A 21959-nucleotide genomic window follows, 5' to 3' on the forward strand; every position below is an offset into this window, starting at 1 on the left:
ACATATATTTGCTGATAATAACCTTAAGAGCATTCAATAACCAAACTAAAGCAAAGTTATTTCCACTCTCACAAGTTCAAAGAAAATATAGTCACATTATCAGCATCTGAAAATAGAAACTGAGAATGTCAGGCAATATAATTTAATCATTTAAAGTGTATTTCCATCAGTTATTTTCAAATGGAGAAGCATCTTCTTGTGGAAATGTTTCCTATGAAGGGCAAATACTCTAGAACATTTCTGAAAAAATGGACTTTCTGGAGTGATCTAATGCAGTAGGTATCCCTTAAAATTTTTAATCATTTAATGTACATTTAGACACTTATTTTAAAAGTTTCCCCAAAAGTCATAGTTTAATTGAGTGTCATTGTCTCTATCCTTTATTTTAAATGTAAGTCATTTTTCTGCAATCTATACACTTTCCTAATGCAGGAAAGTGGGTTGCAAATTGAGCTGCACAATAGACCCACCTGAGGAACTTTAAAAAATACCTATAGCTGGGCCCTTTCTTCAGGGATGAGGATTTAATTGGCTTGCGTTGAGACCCAAGCAACAATATGTTTTAAGTTTCTCTAATAATTATAATATGCAGGTAGAGCTGAGAACCGTTAATATAGAACTTAGGTTATCATCTTTCTGTATTAAATTCATAAATTAATTAATATTATAATTAAATGGTGTATTTTTAAGTTTGTTCACTCATCAAATTCTTATTGACTACCTGTTATTCTCCAGAACTTTGGATAGAAGCTTTTGTCTTTCCTACAGTGTTTAATCTGTTTTCAGTGAATAAGACATTATGGAATTATTTAGACATCAGAAACAACATGCTGGAAAGCTTAGTTTACTACTCTAGTATTCAATTGTGCCTTCATCTGGATAACATGAGACTTTCTTTCCTTTCTGCATTTCTTCCTTTTCTCTTCTTCCCAAAGAAAATCTATGTGGTCATTATGTGGATTGTAAATGTATTTTGCATAATTTTATGTCATCAATTTATTCCAATATGTATTTGAGAAGCCCCTACTATGTTTCAGGTTCTGTGGAAACAACTTCTTTCATGACTCACACTCATGTGGGAGGTGGAGGGGGCACGTACAGGTGTGTGTGACGTGGTGCACATGATGCTATAGGAGTGGGTAGCAGCAGATAAACACGGTTGAACAAACACATTCATTGGGGAGGGTCAGGGAGTGTTTCTCCAAGGAAGTTGCATCTTATATGAGCCAAGACAAGAGAAGAAAGAACATTTCTGGTAAAGAAAAGGATATATGGGGAAAAAAAGCAGAGGCATAAGAGAACATGGCTGCCAACACGGTTGTAGCGTGTGGTGGAGGGATGAGACCTCCCTGCCTCTCCTTACTACATCACCAGGCATCTTCCCAGCCAGTTTGCCAGACCCTTGAACAACCCGGGGAGTTCATGTGAATATAACTTACAGTCAGCCATCTGTATGGATGGTTCTGCATCCGTGGGTTCAACCAACCTCGTATCATGTAGTAATGTAGTGTTTACTATTGAAAGATATCCATGTGTAAGTGGACCCATGAGTTTCAAACCTGCATTGTTCGGGGATCAACTGTATTAAGTTTTCTTCTGAAGAAAATGGGAAGCCACTGAAAGGTTATACAGTATCACATTGTGATTTAATCAGTCCTTCTTAACATATAGAAATTATACCCATGTATGTAAATGTATTCTTAAATTAATCAGTTGAATTTCCCTGTAAAATCATTTGAAGTTCTCTACTGCTTTTGCAAAAAAAAAGAGTTGGTGGCAGGGGTATTGTAGTCAAACAAGTCTGTAGTCTCTAGGTAGCAAAGCTTAACAACCTAGACAACCTATTTGCTGTATTTTGGTGGCTTTAGTTGAAGATTTTACTCTTATTTCAGGAGATTAGTTTTTTAAATTTCTCATAACAATGCCAATTGATGTACTTAATACACTTTCAATGCAGAAACTAGAGACAGGAATTTGAGACTCAACTATCTTTAGGTGATATTTCAAGTCATGAGATGTGGATTTTTATTCTTTTTTTTTTTTTTATCACTGTGGTATCCCTGGCATTTGAAACAGTGCCTGGCATGCAATAGGCACTCAGAATGTTTCTTGAGTGCCTGAATGACTAAAAAGTTCAGAGGCCCTTTGTTTTTAAGATTAATTTAATATCAAAATATAGGATGATAAATTATGATAGCTAATATTTATTGAATACTAACATATACTAAGCACTGTTCTTAGAGCTCTTATATATTTCATTTAATCTTCATAACAATTTTATGAAGTAGTATTATTATCCTGTTTTACAAATGATGAAATTGAGGCACAGAGAAACAAAGGGACTTGCTAAGGCCTCATAGCTAATAAATGATGAAGTTAGAATTTGAACCCATGTAGCCAGACTCCAGAGCCTGGTCTCTTAACCTTACATCATCCATCAGGGATGGAAGGCAGTGGATCTGACAACTCTGGAGGGCTATTATGGAAGGCAAATAAGCAGCAAGCCAGAATTATAGACCAATGAAAGACTATAAGGATGGGTGATTCTCCACTGTTGATCCTCTAATCCCAGAAGAGATGCATCACATTTTCTGCCCCAAAGTTTATATCTTTCACATTGTTTACAACTTCATTCCAGTGGCTTTGTTTTTCATAAATTGCATATATTCACTGCTTCTTTTTAAAGCTTTTCTGGAGACATTACTTAGTTCATTTTAGGGAAGCCCTGAAAACCTGAATCTGCTTTCTCAATATGGCTGTTAATGCCATGGCTAAAGAATTTATTTTGCAAATGGGAATTCAAAATAATGAACTTTCTCTTGTACAACTTCACTGGAGTAAATGATCATTTATCTTCAGAAAGAGCAAATGAGTTTCCATGAAGGAGAATAAGAGACTAAGCTTCCAAAATGTCCATGTGGAGAAGATGGAGTGCTCGGGGCCTGATCGCTTGCTGATGCTGTTGACTATGGCCTCCTCTGTGATTCTTTTGATCTTTTGTTTGATTTTTGTTCTTAAGTTGAACATTAATGATTTTTGTCTTTCCAGACTATCACTGAAAAACACAAGCTAAATGTTCCAGAGACCATGACTGAGGTTCTTGATGTTTCTGATGAAGAGGGTAAGACTTTTATTCACTCTTCTATGACATCTGTCATGGTCTTACACAAAGGAAACCATCATTTTTTTCAGGAAAAAGCTGGTACAGTGGATGTGGATGACAGCATCTTAGCACTTAAAGTAACCTTTTCACCTTTGTTTCAATACATTTACTTTTTCAATTTGGGGGAGGGAGGATTTTGTTTATATATTTTCAACTGTTGTTATCTTTAATCACTTACTAAATAACAGGACTAGGACAAGGGAGAGAAACTGGAAGTCGGCCATCTGTTAAAATATCTACCTGATAATACAATTATTTTTAATATGTTTTAACTATGCTAAAATACATTTTTTATTAAAATGCTTTAAAGTAAAAGAATTTAACATATACTCTATCAATGGTATATTGAGAAATCTCTGCTTTCTAATTGGTTCAAACATACAGAATATATTTTAAAACTAAAATATAGAAAAAAATATTTTAAAACTAATAAATATATAGAAAAAAAAGAGCCTTAACGAAGGTTAAAAATAGCGCAGCAGTAAGTCATACAAATTCAACGTAAGAATTTGATTCTTTAAATCAGAAGAACTGTATGCCCCCTATAGTTTTAGAGTTGATAAAAATTATCTAAGCCAGTGGATTTCAAAGGTCTGAGAAGCTCTACGAGGAGCACCAGTGACTGCCTTGGGGTGGGTATGGTGCATCATGCTAGAGGTACTGCCAGCAGGGTTTCTGGCTCCCCACCTCTACTTCAACTAGAGTAGTTGACTTTTCTTGAACAAAAAGAAAAATCTGCTGAAAAAATCATGAATGCAGCATATAAAGTATACAACCAAGTTTCAGTAGTTCAGCTATTGGTCAAGTGTACCTGTTAGAAAAATATATATGTATGTATATACATGACATGACATGTATACATGAATACATGTACATAAGTATACATGTTTGAAAAATTATTGCCATACTGACCCTAGTAGTAGGCCCAATACTAACTGCTTTTATGGAGAAATATTAAAAGTATTTCTTTAGGTTCTTCAAGATGTATTCAGAAGGTAAAACTTTACATTGAGACGCCCTTATTTGGAACCAATTTGTTAATTCACCTATTGGTAACAGACATTGAGTTGTCTCAGCTTTTATAAGAACTTACGACAAGAACAAACAAATGTTGGGTCAATGTATTATTGTAAGTAAATTAAAAGGTATTGCCAAAGCTAATGGTTCCAAGTATTTATTATAATAATCTTGCGTTCCATGGTAATACTTGCCAATTTTCAGCATCCGTACATGCACACTATATTTTGTTTCATGTGATCTTCTTTCTTGTCTTCACTTACATGTTGAACAGCTTTTAAACAGTTTGGTGACCACTTTATTGATGGGGAAGTGCTTAGTGATTCAGGTACCTTTAGAGGAAATTGTTGAAGTGAAAGTTTGTCTTTGCTTTTAATTTTTCTTAACTGGCTAGAAGCAACTAGCTTAATTAAATCTGGGTGCCTAATACTAATCTGGTGGTTTTTGAAATAGCATGTGTAATATGAGTGGAATTGCTTGTGTGTGCATTTGGGTGTGTAGATTTTTATTAACTTGGAAGCTTGACACCATGAATTGCTTATACTATTAATGATTTTTGAAACTATTATTGAGACCTATTAACATAATTAAATTATCTAATGAACATTATATAAATATTTTCCCAAAACTAATATTTCTTCTTAGAATACAAATTTAGAGAAAAATTAATTTTTTGATAAGTTGACATTGAATTAGCATGAACATGTTAAAAACTACGTTAGACTACTTGATATGCAGTTATCCCATTCCTGGATAAAGATATATTTTAGATGTGGTTAGAAATATATTAAGTTAGTAGTTATAATCTAATTTTTAAAAGTTAGCTAGGAATAAAGTAACCTTTAAAAATTATTTAGGGAGCACTTTGGCATATAGGGAAAAATGAATAATATAAAATATTCTATCTAGCAAGAAGTTTCCAAAGTATATGTGGTACCACTTTAAGTAAACCTATTACATGAAAATCTAACTTTATAAATCAGATAAATTAGATAGTGATTATTTGATTTAAAAATAGTTATTTTTTCCCAAAATAATTGTTAAAGAATTCCAATAGCTAATGCATCCAAAGTATTTACTGGGTTTTTAGAAATTCCATTTGTGTGAAACATCCTCTTGGACCTGCCCATTGCATAATATAAGACCTAGCTATAACATCTTGTACACTTTTGTTAAAACTATTATATATTAAAAGTTATTAGTGATAAGAACTCTTGATTTGAGAGGAATGTTGGCTAATGATCAAGAATATCTTTCATGGTGATGGAGGAAGCTCTCCATGTCTAGATATAGCCAAAAACTTAACATTTCTCCCCAGAAAGAAATTCAAGTTGAATAATATTTTTGTATAGAATATATTTGAGTTTTGTGAAGTAACTTTTTAGTACAAACAATTAGTATAAAGGAATTTGACTAGTTGACATTGCCAATCCTTTAATTTTGTGTGCTCTTAAAATGTTTTCACAGAACCTACCATCAGTTATTTATATGGACAAAGTGCAGCCACATGTATTTGGATAGTATTAGCCAGTCCCTGTTTTCTTTACAGCTCTACTATTTTAATGATAGTCTATGTGTCGATACTGAGAAGAATATCCAAACCAAGTACAGATGTCCTTTCAGGCTAACTTGCTATAGTGAAGCAATCAGAATTTTCCACTCATGAATCCAATCAACAGATAATGAATGTGATGTTATTGTGTGTAAAGCTCTATGACTGGTACCATGGGGGAATCAAAAGTGAACATATATAGAGAGGTAATGTATAAATTAATGAAGCATAGCTAAAGACACTATGTCATCTGCTTTTCATATCTGCCTGGGAAAATCTAGAGAGGGAGAGACCTAGCACAGTCTCAAGGAATTGCTGAAAGCTGAGAGATAAATAGGAGGGTGGCACAGGTTTTAGGGAGTGGAGAAGGAACAGTATGGGAAGGTCCCGATATGGGAAAGGGCAAGAGAGAGACACAGAGTGACAAAATAATCTAGTCATTCATTTTGGCTGATACATTAAAACACATGGGGCTTCGCTGTGGAATGTTTGGAATATCAACTGAAAAGTCAAGGAAATTAGGATGTGTTAAAGATTTCAATTAATGATTGAAACAATTAAATCTGTTTCGTACAAAGATTAAATCAGCAGTGGCACACCGAAGGAGTGCATTAGGATGAAATTGGAAGGAAGTAGGTATCTGAGAGAAGAGAAAACATTTACTAGACATCACAATGCTAGGTGCATTGTCTCATTTAATCCCTACAGCATCCATATAGGATAGGCTATGGATTTCCCCTCATTTGTTTTTCAGGTGAGAAAGGCTCACCTGAAGATGAGGAGGCTAAGGCTTAAACACGTTAAGTAGTTTGTTCAGTGGCACAGAGCTACTAAGTGGTGAATGTGGAATCTAAACCCACTTTGGAAGCTGTTTTAATAGCTCAGTCATGATGTAAATGAGTTCTGATGGAACAAGATGTCAGAGAAATGGAAGAAAAAGAGAAATGGGAATTCAGTCTAGGAATATTCTACTGTGAAGACTAAAACAAAGCTGTAAATGTAATCCTCTACATCTTCATAGGATCCTGAGCTGACTCCTGTCTTTGCTGACTCAGCTCCATAGCCATAAATTATATGGTAGGGCTCAGGGGTTATACACCTGTGTAACTAAATTACCTGTGGAAATGTGACCCATATATCCCTTATACTCAGAGATTTGTGAGTGGGTGGTTTGTATAAACTTCTCCACTAGTTCTCTGGGATGATGTGTACTAATAATCAAGAGAACTCCAGAATGACTGAGTGTTGGGATGAAATACGGAGGCACATCTACCTTCTCCTCTTGACACACTTCCACTGTGGATGCTTGACGTTAGCGGGGCTCCTCATCCGAGGTTTCAGTCCTTTACCCACTTATCAGCAGAAGCGCTGAGTATTCTTGAGAGAGAGAGAGCTCAGTGACATGTCAGAGAATCTCCTTCTTCCCAGCACTGTGAAAAGTTGTCAGAATGAAGAATCCTTGGGACCTTCCCACTTTATCTTAATTTATTCCCATACTCTTGTGATCTGTGTCTTATAGAGGCTGGTCATGGCTAAATGTGCCTCTATCACTGAGGAATCTTGTAGTTTCCAGATATTAAAGCATGAAACTTTAAAAGCAAGTAATACATCAATGCTATACAGTTAGTAGGAAAGGGTTTTCATAAAATTGTTTGGAAAGATTGGAGAATACAATGAAAAAAAGTTAAGTCCTAAAACCTGGAAGTCAGAATTCTATTAAGTAAGTAAATATGTAATGGCAGGGAAGGGGTTGTTCAAGTATAGGAAACAAAAAGGAAATTCACTTTAGGTTTGTTATGATGCAAAAAAATAGGGGTTGCTTTTTGTTTATTTGTTTTACATCAAATAAGTAAGTTGATAAAAGAAAGTATGTTAGGGTATAACCATTCTTTCATAAGCTTTCTGAGTTATGCAAAATTCTTTCCAAGCCTAATAGAACTGTACTCAAACAAGAATTAAATATTTAAATTCAAAATCTTATTTGAAAGCAGACCTTCATCCCTTCCCCACCCCCCACCTTGGCTAGGGTAGGGAAGTAGTTGTACTATTTACTGCTGTAGGGAATTTGCAGAGAAGCAGATGGGCAGAGAGTGGGGTGGGGAAGAAGATGAGTTGTGTGCTACCATGCTGAATCTGAGATGCTTATAGGAAGTTCAGGTGGAGTCCAGGAAGCATTTGATGTGCATGTTGAGTTTGTGAGAGAGGTTTGGAATAGACGCAGATATATGTGTAGGCAAAATATAGGTGGTCCTTGAAGTTTTAAAAACACATGATAATTTGTCAAATGAGAAGAAAAGCCAAATGGGAAGTATCAACATTTAAGGAGAGTAGAGACTGAGAAGAAAGACTCAGAGAGGTAGGGGGAAGACCAGGGGGGATTTATGTCAGAGAAATTAAGGAGGGTAGTTTTCCAAAGAAGAAATCACCTCTTGGCCACTGATTAATTTGTAAAATAGAAAGCCTCTTTTAATAGGTTTGACTATGAAAGGAAGAGGACTCAGAGTGTGAAGTAAAGAAGGCCTAAAGAGCTGGAGGAAGCTGTATTTCAAAGATGGCAGAAATATGGATGATGTTACTGTGGAAAGAAGGGGCTGACAGAGAAGTAGAGGTTGAAGATGAAGGGTCTAGCAGGCAAGGTATCTAGGAAGATGAAAGAAGATGAGGATTTAAAGGTCGGGATAGGCTAGACTTGGACTGTAGAGGTCGTCTCACTTACCAAGATGAAAGGCAAGGATATGATTATCTTATTTTTTGGACACATTAATAACATTTAAAGTGTTGAGCTGTATTATATTTTTCCCAAATTGATTTTTCATTTTCTACAGGCATTTCTACTTTCCATCCCACACTGCAGATACGTACTATCGCATAGCATGCTTTATACACACATATCCTGGGAGAGATATTTTATGGTAGCACTGGTGAGATTAGTACCTAAACAGGTACCTTTCCAGCTAATTCCAACATTGGGTTAGCATCTGGCCACTGACAACGGCATTTAGGGATTTTGCATCTTTGGGCCATTTCTCTCTGAGACATAATCAAGACATCAGGATATACACCTAAGGCCACCATAGGTGTCCCCAAACCCCTAAACTTCACATTTGGTAACACAGAACCTAGGAGGGGATTTTTTAATGTAGCAGCTGTCTTAGTCAGATAGCATTGTAATAAAGCTATCAAAATGCAGAAATGAGGGAGAATGTAAAGGACATCCACTATTTCACAAACTCAGTGTAATCAGGGGTTTTGAAATTGTACATTGACTCAACACCAGAGGCACACAATTTGATACATTTGATTAAAAATGTACTCTTCCAGTTGCTTTCCTTCTGTCTTATAGTAAGTTTCTTTATGCGCAAGACGGGGAAAGTTAAGTTCATGTAGTTTGTTTGCATCTTTTACAAGATAAAACTGCTGACACTGGGCCTTGCTTCTCCATACTAGGAGTCAATCCAGCTAGATTTCCTTCTTTTCTCTTTTCTTTCCTTCACTCTTATAAACCTTCTCTTTACCAAGGAATAGCAAGAGGGGAAGATAAGAGGAATAAGACAGAAAACTTGAAGTGCAGGCCCTACTGTATTAAGGAGTTTTGAGTAATTTTAAGAACCAAGAAATTGAAGCTTATTTCGAGTTGTCTGTAACCATCTTGGTTTCTAAGAGACTGTGGTGAGAACTGGCAAATTAGGAGAAGCAAGATGAAATGCAAAAGCAGATTGACTCTGAGGATGGGCATGATGCCCTAATCTGGGTGAAATTAGGAATTAGATGCTAGAAAGCAAAGCTCAATTATTTTAGCTTCTTGGGGATTAGGGGTGGGGGGGTAGTAGAGTGGGGAATAGAGAAAGAGAGAGTATATTCAAGCAGGCTTTGGGGTTTTACATAGTTTTGTAGGCCTCTTGCTCAAGGGATTCATAAGGTACAGCTTGTATTATATGACATCCTGCATTCAGTCATTCCCTTCACTTATTCATAAATAAGAATAGGCTTAGTTTTCTGAAATGTTAACAGGACTTGCATATTTTTTTCTGAAAATAATTTAGGCTTATATCCAAACCAGACAATGCCTGTGTTTTGGTAAACCAAGTCTTAGGATTGATCTTAGAATTTTTTTTCTCCCAGAAATAAAACAATGGGGATCCCAACTTATTTGACTCATAAAAATACTCCTATATAAAGATTTACCAATTAAACAAGAAGGGGGAAATAGTGGAACACATAAGTCCTACAAGTCCTATAATAAAATGTCCAAGCTTCGTGATCTTGTCACTCTGTTCAGACACCAGCTTTCTTCCTGGACTTTCTGCCATTGCTCACTAACATGGACACTGACAATTGCTAAGTTATTCCACTTAGTATTCTCTAAGTAAGTAATGCATATTACTCTTTTATTCATACTGTTTTTACTGCCCTCCATGACCCTTTACACACTAGCCTCTCACCTGAAATACCATCATCTCTGCCCATCAAAATTGCCCCCAAGCAATTGACCAGCTCCCATTCCTCCTTCAGTGATTCCTTCTCCAGCTTCCTTGGGAATTTCCTAGGGCTGCCACAGCAAATTACCACAAGCTGGTGGCTCAGATTCATTCTCTTACAGATCTGGAGGCTGGAAGTCCATGGTGGGACCATGCTAACCTCCGAAGGCTCTAGGACAGAACCCTTTCTCGCCTCTTCCAGCTTCTGTGCCTGTCAGCAATCTTTGGTGTTCCTTGGCTTGTAGACACATCACTCCAACCTCTGCCTTCACATGGCCTTCTCCTCTTTGTCTCTGTGTGTCCTTCTCTTCCTCTTGTAAAAAACACCCTCATTGCAATTATCCAGTATGATCTCGTCTAAATACTTACTTTACTTACATCTACAAGGACCCTATCTCCACACAAGACCACATCCTGGGCTTCCAAGTAGACATTAAATTTGGGGGCAGGGGAGACATTACTCAACCCACTACATTATTCTAAAGTGATCTCTCCCTCCTCTGACCTTTTTGGCTCTTAAAGTTCACCAACATCATGCATTTCATGTTCATCTATGTTGTTACTTATCTCTGGATTGCTGCTATTGCTGCATCGTGTTTTGTGAGGGAACACTTTGAAGAAGAGAATATATACAAGAGTTGGGGGGAACCACTTTAACAAAATTAATTTAAAAAACATTCATGTTTTCATTAGAGTTGTCAGGTTTATGAAATATTTAAACAGTACAATTATTTTTCTTTAAATTTTTCAAAAATTATTCTGCATAAATGAAATTTAAGTCATATTTCATTGGTATGTCAACACTTAGATCACTTTGTATTGATAAAAATAATAGCCAGCAATTACTATATTGCAGAACTCTGTTATACATCCTTATATGTTATTTAATTCAGATAACTGACACGTGAGATAGATTATTAGTATCATTCCCATTTTCTTCTTGTGGAAACTGAGGCTTAGGAAGATTAACTAGCCAGGAAGTAGTAGAATTAGAATTTGAACCCAGGTCTATCTGATTTTAAAGACTAAACTTTTAATAACTACTCTGTATAGCCTAATTCACTTAGCTAAAACTAAATAAAAATCTAATGATTTCACTGAGGAGCAAAAAAGTAATTTTAATGATGAGATCTGTAACTGCCAAATATTAAATGCATTGATTTTGAGAAAAAAAATTAGTGGTGAATAAGTTACATTTCTATTTACTGGAAGGTCTTTTGTTCAAACCATCTTTGCCTTTCAGTAATTTAGAGAGCTAATAGTCTTGATTATGGCCTCTTAGGATCATATATACAGGGAAGTAATGAGATGCTGAAGACATATTCCTCTTAAAAGTCTTTAATGCTGTTATCTTTATAAATAAATTAGTATTGATTTAGAACAGTTATTTTAAACAGATGAGATTAAAATAAATATTTAATTTAATTATAGGAATGAATTAGATTCTTTCACATTTTCCCTTACATTGGTTATCAGGCTTTCAGTGTGTGATTAGTGCTCTTAAAGGACCATCAGAAATAATTTCTCTCAGCTAAATTATTCCCCCATCCCAGCACATTATTGGTATGGAGAGCATTTCTGTGAATGAGGTATTATTTATTGAATTTCCTGAAATGTGTATTTTTGAAAGTGTCCTATTCCAGTTCATGGGCAGGGAATGTACTCATACCATCTGTGCTTCCAAATGAGAGCTACAACACTTAGTCATCGCTTTTTGCCACTGCTTAATTATTATCTCACTTTTTTCCCTGTACTTCACCTTTGGGAAACCATCTAGTTGCCAATAAAGCATCCTTTTTATGCTCTGTAATGATTTTAAAAGTAAATTCCAGGTTGTTTATTAAAATGTCACAATCTGTCTACTTCATTCTAGTGTTCTTTCCCTAATGTGCATATTTTGCTAATCTTATAAGTCATATTATTCCATTTAATATGCCTCTTATTTGTTTTAGAGCAGTAAGTATTTCTTAGCATATTGTCAATTACATGAAAAGACTGTTAATGCTGGACATTATGTACAAAATTATTGATACTATAGACAGAAGCTAAGTTGTCTACATATTGTACTAATTGTTAAGTTAAATATAAAGGCTATAAATCAGCTATCATGATAAATCAGCTATCGGGATAAAGAAATGAGTAAAGAAAATTGACTTATATTAAAAGAATTCCAATTCAGGTAATTATTTCTTCTTAGTAGGTAATAGGAAAATGGGTCAAATATTGTTTACCTGAGTTTTAGCACTCTTTAATTGCATGTGTTCTGTTTTTTTTTTCTAGTGTGCAGTGTTTCAGTGATGTCAGTGCTATTATGCTGATTTTTTCACAATCATAATCATATTTTGTAGTTGATATTACATTCAACAAGTAATTCTCCATCTATCTCTGATTGCTTGAAGGTGATGACACAATGACAGGTGATGGGGGAGAGTACCTTAGACCTGAGGATCTAAAAGAACTGGGTGATGACTCCCTACCTAGCAGCCAGTTCCTGGATGGGATGAATTACCTGAGATACAGCTTGGAGGGAGGACGCTCTGACAGGTATTCACATAAAGCTTTCCCTTGGTATCAGAAGTGAGTGCAACACACTTTTATGATAATAATAAAAAAAGGTATACACCATTATTGACACTCGATAGGTATCTCCCTACTCTCAGCAGTTAGCATGTTATCTTACTGCATTCTCTAACAACTTCAAGTGTCCATTTTAAAGGAAACCGAGGCCTAGAGAGATTAAGTAGTTTAGTGGAAGTCAAGCATTGTAAGAATCAGAGCCATGATCAGTAAAGAGCTCTGAACCATTAAAATATGATATTTTTTATCATCTGCAACTTTTTTCTCTAGGCAAATTAAAAGGACAGTTTTGCCTTATGGACACTCTTAATAAATGACAGTTATAAGATCCTCCCAATCTCCTTGGGGTTTTCTGTTAGGGCCATAGTTTCTGTGAACAAAAGTATGTTGTGAAGAGGATTAAAAAGTAACAAATTAAGAAGGAAATGTTGCCTGCAACTGATTTTTTCATGAAAAAGAATCAGAACAGAATCCCTAAAGAGCCTGGATGCCAAAAGCAATCATAGCAAAATCTGAAGGAGCCCAGATTTTATAGCCAAATCCAAGGAGGTTTATATTATATTCTGAAATATACAATCACTTTTTTGGTTTATTACTAACTAGCATACCAGGTGTTTATTATTATTTTTTAGGTGTTTATTATTTTTTGAGGTAAACTGATTAAGAACATTCCATGGTGCCTCATCAAAAGTATGACTGCTAATTTAGGTTAAGCATGTGGTTGTACATATAATGTAATGTCTTTTGCTAATCAATTATCTTAGGTTTATAACTTTAATATTGGCTCTATTCTTGGCTGTATCCAGCACATTTGGAGTGTAAGAAATAAATGCCTTAAAGAGTAGTCAATTCTGAATGGACAGTTAGCAAAAACAAGCTTTTCTTGGGCCTTTCCCTTGAGTACTAATGCCTCCCTCCTATCTTTTTTTTTTTAAAACAATTCAGTGTGCATGTAATGAGTGCCTTTCTGGGCTGGCTTTGTGGTGGGTGCCAGAGGTACAAACATGACTAATATGTAATTGCTAAATTCAGAATCTACTGGGGTGAGAAAGAGATGAAGCTAGTGGTACCCACAGAGTGCAACTGGAGCCCTGAGCCTCAGGCTTCCTGGAGGGAGTGAGCCCAAACCAAGACAGAATAATAGTGATGATGGTGAAGAAAGGTGGGCAGGGCATTTGAAGCCTTAATAAGGTGAGCAAAGGCTTGTGGTGTGTGAGAGAAACAGAATAGTGCAGTGTGGCTGGAGTGTAAGTATGAAGGAGAGGAGGTCACATTTACATTTTGGATGGATCCCTCTGACAGTGATATACAGGATGAATTTTAGAGGAAAGTTGTCAAAGGGCTAAACTCGGCAGTATCGACCATCTGAGAAATTATTGCGGTAATGTTCGCTGAAGTTACTAGGACACGACTTGAACTCTAACCTGGGTAGTAGCAGTCATGGGGAGAGTTTTAGAAATGAAAAATTTGAGAACATATCTGTGAGGTAAAACTGGCCAGATTTGGCGATGGATTTCATGAGGTGGGTGAAGAAGAGGAAGAAGACTCGATTGGCTCCTTGGCTTCAATGACTTAGATAGAGAGTGGTCCTTGGGATCAGGGTACAGAAGGAGAAGCCATCTGGTGGGTGAGGGTAGGGGAGATTGTGATGGTGTCAGTGTTCTAGATATTGAATTTTGACACACTGATTGATTTGGGCCTCACAGTCTGAAATTCTTAAAAGGCTTCAAATTTCAATAAAGTGAAATGTTTATGGCTTTGCAAAAATTCATAATAAGCTATGAATAATCATATTACTGTTATCCAAAAATCCTTTTTTTTTCAGCTTGATTTCTTTTATTAAGAATAAGTGCTTGATTTGATCCTTTTGCCTTCTTTGAAAGTACTTAGTACTGAGAAAGATTTAGAACAATACTTTCTATAAGACAGGGGTCAGTGGTTGGAGGATTCTACCTAAACTGAATACTTCTCAGCTTGTAAAGACAGGGGATATGAAACAATGAAGACGTGAGCTGTTGTCCAGGTCCACACTTGCATTTCTAGAACACCAGATGTATTCATGCTCTCCAAGATGGAATTATAGTCAGTATCTAATTTTCATGATTGCAATGCAGTGTTTTATTTATTTTTTAAATTTTGCTTAGACAATTCAATATAAGTTACCTTTTCTCGGTAACCATTTTTTTCCTTTTCATTATTTCTTTATTTGGTGTGCTTTCAATAGTACCATGCCCAGGTAGGTATTACATAGCATGAAAACATGACCTTCCTGGATACATCCACATTTCCCTGCTCCCTGCTTAATGTGTGTGTAGGTGTGTGTGTGTGTGTGTGTCTGTGTGTGTGTGTCTTGGCAGGGGATGCTTATATTCTAGAATTATGGATTTATTCTCAAATTAGGATTTTTATGTATTAAATTGAATATTCAAGCTAGAAGGGTGAATATTTTACTAGAATCAAAGTCTGTGGTCACAGCTCCACCTTGTGGTTGATAAAACATTAGCATGGCTCCCTCAAAAGGAACCTAATTAGCCTATGTATAGTTGATGATTAAAAAAAAAAATGATTCAGATACCTAAAATGTACATGGATGCAGAAGAATAAAAATAGGTAAATTTTAATCACATTGAATAGAAACACAGTCAAGTTGATTCGTTGGATTTTGTGTCCATTTTATTTTAGTATTACTCACAAATTAAAAATACTATTCAAATTCAATGTAAAACACTAAATAACAATGAACCACAAAAGATTCTACATGTATTAAAGCAGACATATTGAAATTTTTGGATATTCACTTGCTCAGTAGGTTTGAAAACACCGTTAATTGGATGTCTAATAAATACTGCAGCTTCCTAAGATAGTAATTATTATAGTTTTCTGTGGAATTACAGACTTTGATACCACCTAATATGTGTCCAGAAACCAGTTGTATCATGGTGAAAAAAGTATAAATTTAAGATCATACAAAACTTTTGGCCTATCCTTTAGCTAAACAGCAAGTAAAAATTTACACTTTTATGGATATGTGTTATTGCAGATTTATTAACTGAACAGAACCACCTCTGACTTACTGGAAAAAAAAAAAGGCAACTCTGTTGCAAAATATTTGAATTTGCTCGCACTGTTTTAAATCAGGGTAGGCAATTTCTGATCCAGAGACTTGAATTATCCCAGACCTTTGTGCTGGTCATGATTCCTTTAGAGAGAATAATTTCTTTACTCTTGGAATATTCTTCATTTATTTCATTTAAGTAGATTCTATGATGTCATAGAAAAAAGATCAGTTAGAACTATAAACATTGATTAAATACCAATTAGCATTTTAGAAGGTAGTAAACATAGTGAACTAGAATAAAATCAGAGGATAGAGATATTTAGACATATAGTTTCAACTTATTCTCTCTCCCTCTGTCTCTCCAACTTTCCTCACTCACTGTCTGCATCTTCTATTGTGTTTTTCTCCCTACCCCAATCTCCTTTTTGTGGTCAGTCACTTTGTCTCTTTCTTTCCTTTCTTCTCCCCCTGTATTTCTTTCCTGTTGGGGCTCTAGGAAAGACAAAAAATAGCACCAACACCCCTTTGCTCCTCCTGTTTCAAAACCAATTGAAAGATAGACCCAGGTATCAGGTAGATGGATATCAATAATCCACCTTTATTACTGATACATTGATTGCAGGATGTAGCTCTACATTCACAGCCAAATGAGCTCTTTAATACCTCATTCTTAAAGCAGACAGACATCCACCCAGTTATGGTGCCTCCCTGTGAGTGGCCATTGAGACCTGGCTGCCTTTTTTTTCAAAGTTTACACATTTACAGTGGTGGCAGCCACGTCACTGGGTCTTATTTGAGGTACCTTCTTTTTGCCATTCGAATTGTTCCCATCCAAGCTAAATTTCCATTTCCCCTTTGAGACCTGTGTTTCTACTATTCCAGTGTTGCATTTAAGAGTTAATCTACGTAGTGACGAAGTCTCTACTTGTTGTTATGAGCAGGCATTTTTACTCCTTTGCTCCAGTGCCTGTTGGTCCTTTAGTACTGTTCATTCATATGAATCTAGCACTTTTAAATGTGTAAAGTCACCATCTGGATCTTTGAATTTTAAAGCTGAGGATAGAGATTAAGTAATTAACAAATCTGAGCCCAACAGAACTAATGGGGGCAGGTGGTTGAGCCTGTAGACACCATATCATTTCAAGAGGTTGACCTCTCTACTGTTTTCCCTCTCTTGGCTCAATTCAAAACAAAATAAAGGATAATAGTATTTAAGAGCTGTGATCTTAGTGCTGCCTGGTACAAAACAAGTGCAGAAAAAAAGAAAAACTCAGTCCACTAATTGAGACAAGATTTTGCTGAGATTATAAACCCCTTTCCCCAATAATTTAATTGCCTTCCCATCCTCAATTTCAAGGTCACACCACGGTTAGTCACAGCAGCCTGTTTATGAAGCGCACCATCAAAATCTAACTGCACAACTGTAAAAACAGCTATAATATAAGCTGCTTCCAAGTGCCAGGACTAAAACCCCCGTGAATAGGTTTGCTAGGCATTCAGGCTGCTCCTGCCTTGGCTGTGTCAGGAGCCTCAATCTTCCCCAAGAGCTTATGTAACATAAAATAGTATATTGTCAGATTCTATTTAGATTTAATTTTATTATAAACACAGATTAATATAGGTGTAAAAACATAGGATCAATTAAATATTTATTTTATTTTTTGTTGAAGTATATTTGATTATTTATTTATTTGGCCACACCATGTGGCATATGGGATCTTAGTTCCCCAGCCAGAGATCGAACCCCTGTCCCCTGCATTGGGAGTGTGGTGTCTTAACCACTGGACTGCCAGGGAAGTCCCAGGATCAGACAGTTAAACTTTTTTTGATTCACGTCACTTACCCTCTAATATTCAGCATTTACTTTGGGGGCATAAATCCTACAGCAGAATAGGAGAAGGCCCCAAATTACTATGAATTATCTACCAAGTGATGATTTCCTCAAAAATAATTGAAGTTGGCAATATTGACACCTCATAAAGATGACAGTATATGGCTTACAAACTTAGGTATATTTGCAAAAGAAAATAGCTTCTACTAATAAATATGCTAACTTGACGTTTAGTCCATAATTCTATAGCGCTTCACTAGCCAAATACCTACTAGCTAAATGTAAATGAAACCTTGCTTCTATCAATATTGTGAAAGTTTGCATATCTCTTTATTTTCCCCTATGGGCTTTGGGCTAATATTTTGAATACAGATCTTTAATACTTGGACTAACATGTATAAAATATAGTTTATTTCAGTTATCAATCTATTTGTCATTTGATTGTACAAATTGACTAGGAAGGAATGAAATTGCACCTATGCAAATGTCAAGGTTCACCAATGTCATTTGAGTATATAATTCAGAACTTTGAAATTCAGATTTATCAAAAATGTAAAGCATTGATTATCAAGGCCTAAATCCCATTTTGAAGCCAAACCTCAGTTTTGGTCAGTGTCCACTGGCAATTCGTTTTCGTGCTGGCGTATGTGTGTGTTATGTGGGTTGGTCTTGGAAACAGTTTCTTGTGCTCTTGCATCTCATTGCCACAGCAACCAGCACTCTTTGGTGTTTCACTCACCACACACAGGACATTCACAAGGAACAGTGCTATCCTTTGAAATAGCATTGTTGGAAACACCAGGGACAAACAGGAGGAACACCACTTCCGCAGGAAACATGCATCTGGCCACAGTTCATCTCACTCTGTAGCTTCCAGGGGTGTGCACCAACATTCAGTCATTCACAGTTGGAGAAGAGGAAAAAGAGGCGTGGAGGGAAAGGAAAATGAGTGAAAATGAAACCTGTGCTTTCATTTCATTGTCTCCAAGGGCCGTCTTATTCCCCTCCCCCACCCCCTAATATTTTTCTTAGTTGCAGGGAGATTTACATTTAACACAGATTTAAGCAATCTATCCTGGAATTATTTTCTGTGTGAATTTCTTATACTGGCAGTAAGCAAGCTACAGTTGTTGGTTTCAAACATTTCTGGGAAGAAAATGAATCAGATTAGGAGTATCAAATTTTATCTTCTGGATTCCCTTGTGCCCTTGCCATTGAGTGGTAGGAACCAGTCAAAAGATACATTAGTTTAGTTGTTGGACAGAGAGGTACGGCAACACAGAGACCTGTGTTTCCTTCTTCCACGGTTGCGATTTATGTCCCCCTGGAAGTTGCACTGTTAGCTAATAGAACGCTTTTTTCACTCTCCTGCTCGCCTCATCATTTCATCCTCCCAACCCTACTACTGCTGTTGGTATATGACCATGACCTCCTGCCAACCTACCAGCCTTCGATCCTTCAGTTCCGACAGGTCTCACACCCTGAGCCATGCCTCATACCTGAGGGACAGTGCCATGATTGACGACACAGTTGTGATCCCCAGTCACCAGGTATGTGACTTTTTGCCTTCACATTTCTGCTTTCTGGAGAGCTTTTTAGCATTATCTGATGCCGGAAATGTCCAGAGGAAGTTTTTTAATCTAAAAAATATTGTATTAATTCAGTTGATAATCTAGGATAAGGGATTTAAGAGTTTTTCTAAAACATAAAAAATGTTTGCTGCATTTTTCAGTGAGCAGAGTTTTTCTAAAATAACATACTGCTTGTTTCTTCAGCTATACTGGATTCTTCCGTGTGGACATTATATATAGAATTCAATTCCTTTTTAAAATCTCTATTAAAGGAAAATGTAAGGTAGGATGCATTTAAGGTATAAGATGAAAGGTACAGGTTAAAATATGTCTCTCTACATTTAAAATTGTTTTCTATTAGAAAAGATGTAGAATTTGTTATGGAATATTTTCATTTTGGATAAAATTTTATCAGCTTGGCTGGATATAGGAAGTAGATGAACACCAACTCTTTTCAAAGACAATTACAGAAATGTGATCCTATATCAATAATATAATTTAAATGGGAATGCATTATAAAGATACATTTTAAATACCTTGGTCTTCTATCACATTTTTAAATGAACGTTTTTCCAGGTAATACCACTTTCCTATAATGCCATTTTTTTAAAGTTCATTATATTTTAATTTAATTGAAGGAACGTCTTTTTATTAAATCCAGTGTTCTTTGTGTTTAGGTGTCAACTCTAGCCAAGGAGGCAGAAAGGAATTCTTATCGTCTAAGCTGGGGCACCGAGAACTTAGACAACGTGGCTCTTTCTTCCAGCCCTATTCATTCAGGGTAAGTAAATCAATATTATGCATCCAGATCAAGAGGTAAAAAGAGATGAGTGAAAATAACAGCTTTGTCCAGTAGCTTTAGCTGATGGCTAGCTTACAGGGGAAGTGACCTTTTTTAAAACTTGTCACTGCTTTATCCACCATGGACTCTATCCACACAAACAAACCAGCAAAAAGTGTTGAATTCAGCATAGAAGAACTGACCGTTGTTTTAAAATAAGTCGTAGAATTGCGTCAAACAGCTTGCTAACTAACCAGAGTATAACAGTGGCCTCCTTACTGTTCACGTTTTTAAGATGGCCTTGAAAAGAGGGGCAAGATCATTTGCTTTTTTGAAATTTCTATTTACTAAGATTCACTAGTTTAATAAATGCCTTTGCTTATGTATTAATGCATTTAAAATAATGTTTACAGAAGTGTGAGTCATACAAATGTATAGAGGATTTCACAAGCTGTTTGAAGTAAGGATATTCTAAAAAGGAAAATTTGAATGCAACCAGTCAGGTTCTCAGTTATCTTTTAAAAGTCATCCAGATAATATATATGCCACTACTTAAGAAATGCTGCCTATTTATATTAACTCATGAAAAAGTAGGGCTTTGAGTTAATAATTTTAAACATTCTTAAAGATGTCCTTAAGTTATAAGAATTCAATTATGTGGAATATAAATTCCTTAAGGAGTTATAAATTGTAAACTCTTCATGATTGCTTTTTTCCTTACATTTTTTTCCTTACATTTTAATGGTGCCAATTTGTATAGTAATTTCATAATTACATATAAACTTTTAAGATGTTTTTATTTAATCACTTTAAATCCCTGCTCATATTTTATCTAACTAACTATAATATTTTGATTTAAATTATTATCCCAAGCTCCTTTTCCATAATCCCCAGAACTATTTTTAGTAGATCCTTTCTTGTTCTGATTATTCTAAAATATTCTCCTTTCAGGAAAGCATTCTAAGATATTGTAATTAAAAGTGTTGTACTTCTTAGCCTGATCTGTTAAAGTTTCGGAGAATGAATGTAAAATTAGTTATTGAAAATAATCACAATACTCTTCTTTGTTAAATAAGTAAAAGCTAGTTCTTGATACAGGTGTTATTCAAGGGAATAAAAATCAATTAAACCTCATCCAAATTTACTTACATATTTTTAAGTATAAAATAATTAAAATCTGACAGCTATAAATTATTCAAAAAACATAACATTGCATTCTGCTACTAAGTTTTTCAACAGTGATGAGAAGAAAAAAAAAGAAAGTTGGACCTAGAGTGTTGATGGATAATAGTTCAGAATCTAGAAACCATAATCTAGTATTTGAAGCCCATACCCAGCCTACAAAGTGACAAGATTATTTTAAGCAAAATGTAATTAACTATTAGTAACCGACTTTATAAAAGAGTCAACATGTTATGGTGATATTTCAATTTCCAAAATAATTTACTTTAAAAAATGAATTTCTTAAAGAAGTCTTAACTACTGAAGGGCAGTAAAATACTCAGATGAAGTACATCAATATACATACCAATAGTATAAAACTAGATACATGTATAAGTAATTAGAATTGATTACTTATGATGAAACAAGAATATCCAGTGGCTAAAGTTTAATCACTCATTAAAATAAGGATCTTTAAAATCTTGATCTCTAATAAATCAGTTTTTCTGTGAACTTCACACCTGATCACTGATGCTAATCCTCAACGCTGGCTGTACATTGGTATCACCTGGGAGATTTAAAAAATATTGATGCCTAGGTCCCAACTCAAATCAGTTACATCACAGTCTCTGTCACTGGGGCCTTGGCACTGGTATTTTCTACAAGTACCAATGGAACAGATATATATGTTTTATACAAACTGTTAGAAAGGAACAAAATTGCCTAGTAAAAGTTTGACTTTAAGGGTGACTTAGGTAATGAACATATGA

The 21959-nt window shown here is 35.5% G+C and overlaps 1 protein-coding gene across 24 annotated transcripts in view; it reads left to right on the forward strand.

The window, feature by feature from the left end:
- Nucleotides 1-21959, forward strand: part of ANK2 (ankyrin 2) — a 710689-nt gene that overhangs the window by 627172 nt on the left and 61558 nt on the right. For 19 of the 24 annotated variants that reach the window (XM_060105174.1, XM_060105137.1, XM_060105190.1 and 16 more), the window contains 4 exons: nt 3049-3121; nt 12610-12754; nt 19124-19226; nt 19925-20028. In XM_060105174.1, the coding sequence (XP_059961157.1) occupies nt 3049-3121; nt 12610-12754; nt 19124-19226; nt 19925-20028 (425 nt within the window). The remainder of the gene's footprint in view (nt 1-3048; nt 3122-12609; nt 12755-19123; nt 19227-19924; nt 20029-21959) is intronic. The other 5 variants (XM_060105143.1, XM_060105157.1, XM_060105217.1 and 2 more) reach the window with 1 other exon arrangement.

This window comes from Mesoplodon densirostris, chromosome 1 (assembly GCF_025265405.1).
Source record: "Mesoplodon densirostris isolate mMesDen1 chromosome 1, mMesDen1 primary haplotype, whole genome shotgun sequence".
Classification (NCBI taxonomy): domain Eukaryota; kingdom Metazoa; phylum Chordata; class Mammalia; order Artiodactyla; family Ziphiidae; genus Mesoplodon; species Mesoplodon densirostris.